This window comes from Elgaria multicarinata, chromosome 1, assembly GCF_023053635.1.
Source record: "Elgaria multicarinata webbii isolate HBS135686 ecotype San Diego chromosome 1, rElgMul1.1.pri, whole genome shotgun sequence".
Taxonomy (NCBI): Eukaryota; Metazoa; Chordata; class Lepidosauria; order Squamata; family Anguidae; genus Elgaria; species Elgaria multicarinata.
Window position 1 is genome coordinate 16,878,566 of NC_086171.1, and position 1,289 is coordinate 16,879,854.

General features: G+C 59.8%; 1 protein-coding gene across 1 annotated transcript; it reads right to left on the reverse strand.

Moving 5' to 3' along the window:
* Positions 1 to 428: 428 nt before the first annotated feature.
* On the reverse strand, positions 429 to 977 carry FERD3L (Fer3 like bHLH transcription factor). The gene has a single exon (XM_063147591.1). The coding sequence runs from the start codon at positions 975 to 977 to the stop codon at positions 429 to 431; it is 549 nt and encodes a 182-aa protein (XP_063003661.1).
* Positions 978 to 1,289: the final 312 nt, after the last annotated feature.

Here is a 1,289-nt window from a genome sequence, read left to right on the forward strand (position 1 = left end):
TTTCACTTCTGATGGGACTCAAGGAAGAAAGAGTGTCCCCAATTCCCCTGCCATATCCAAACGGCTTCTCGTTAGTTGCCATTAGCACATTGGGCAGCCTCTTCTCTCTAAAAAGAAACCTCAGAGGACTGGAAGGAACAGAGAAGTCCTTCGCCAGGAAACAGCCTCTCTCCATCATCCAAGATGCCAATTCCTGGATCGCTGCGCTGGTGCATTCTTTAAAACGAAAAAAGAAAAAGTAGACTAGAGAATCCACCCAGATGTAGACTAGAGAATCCACTCAGGAGCTCTGCCTTCTTCAGCTTGGGTTGGCGGCCCCCTATCTGTGCCTTCTAGCCTGCGCACCCTGGCATTGCTGCTGCTGCTGCTGCTCCTTTCCTCTCTCCATGCCTGGATGGCCCTGCTGCCTCTCCTGCCCCGCCGCCTCTCTAGCTGGCTTTGGAACCCCCCAGCAGCTCGGTCATGAAGGAGATGTAGACGATGGCCAGGCGCAGCGTCTCGATCCTGGAGAGGCGCTTCTCGTAGGCGAAAGTGGGCACCTTCTTCCTCAGCTGGTCAAAGGCTTCGTTGAGGTTGAACATCCTCTTCCTCTCGCGGACGTTGGCCGCCTGGCGCTGCGTGTGGGTGATGACCCGCTTTCGCTTGGCTCTGCCGCGCAAAGCAGCCTTCCTCCTCGGTCCCCCCTCTTCTTCTTCTTCCTCCTCCTCCCCCTCTTCTTCCTCTTCTCCCTCCTCGGGGACCCCGTCCTCCAAACCGTCGAGTCCCCCGGTAGCAGCAGCAGCAGCAGCGAAAGATCTGGGCGCTCCGGCCGAGGTGGGAAACCCACAGAGGTCCAAGCAGGGCATCTTCTCTCGGAGGCCTTCCTCCTCGTCCTCCTCGTCCTCGGCGAGATCGCCCAACAAATCCAGCATGGACGAGGGGGTCCCCCAGTCTTCCTTGGCCGCGGGCCATTCGCTGACCTTGGTGGGGCCGTTCATGGAGGACTGGCGGCGGCGGCGGCTGATGTCTTAGTTATTTCCACGGGGGTTGTTCCTCTGGGGCCAGACTCCGAGGCCCGAGGATGCGGGGCGGGCGGGCATTAATATTGATCACCCGAGGGATAACCGGATTAGGGGGCTCGGAGGAGGGAGCGGCCCGGCGGATTGGGCTGATGAGAAGCGACAGGCCAAAGCGAACGGCCGTCGAGCAGGCAGCCTTGGCCCAAGCCTGGTTCCTCTTTGGCAAACGGCCCCGCGCTCCTACCTGCGGAGCGGGGCTTTTCTTTCCTTCTGCAGCCGCGACCAAAGGAT

Coding starts and splice junctions, on each gene's coding strand:
- FERD3L (XM_063147591.1), bottom strand. CDS start 977: ATGAACGGCCCCACCAAGGTCAGCGAATGGCCCGCGGCCAAGGAAGAC.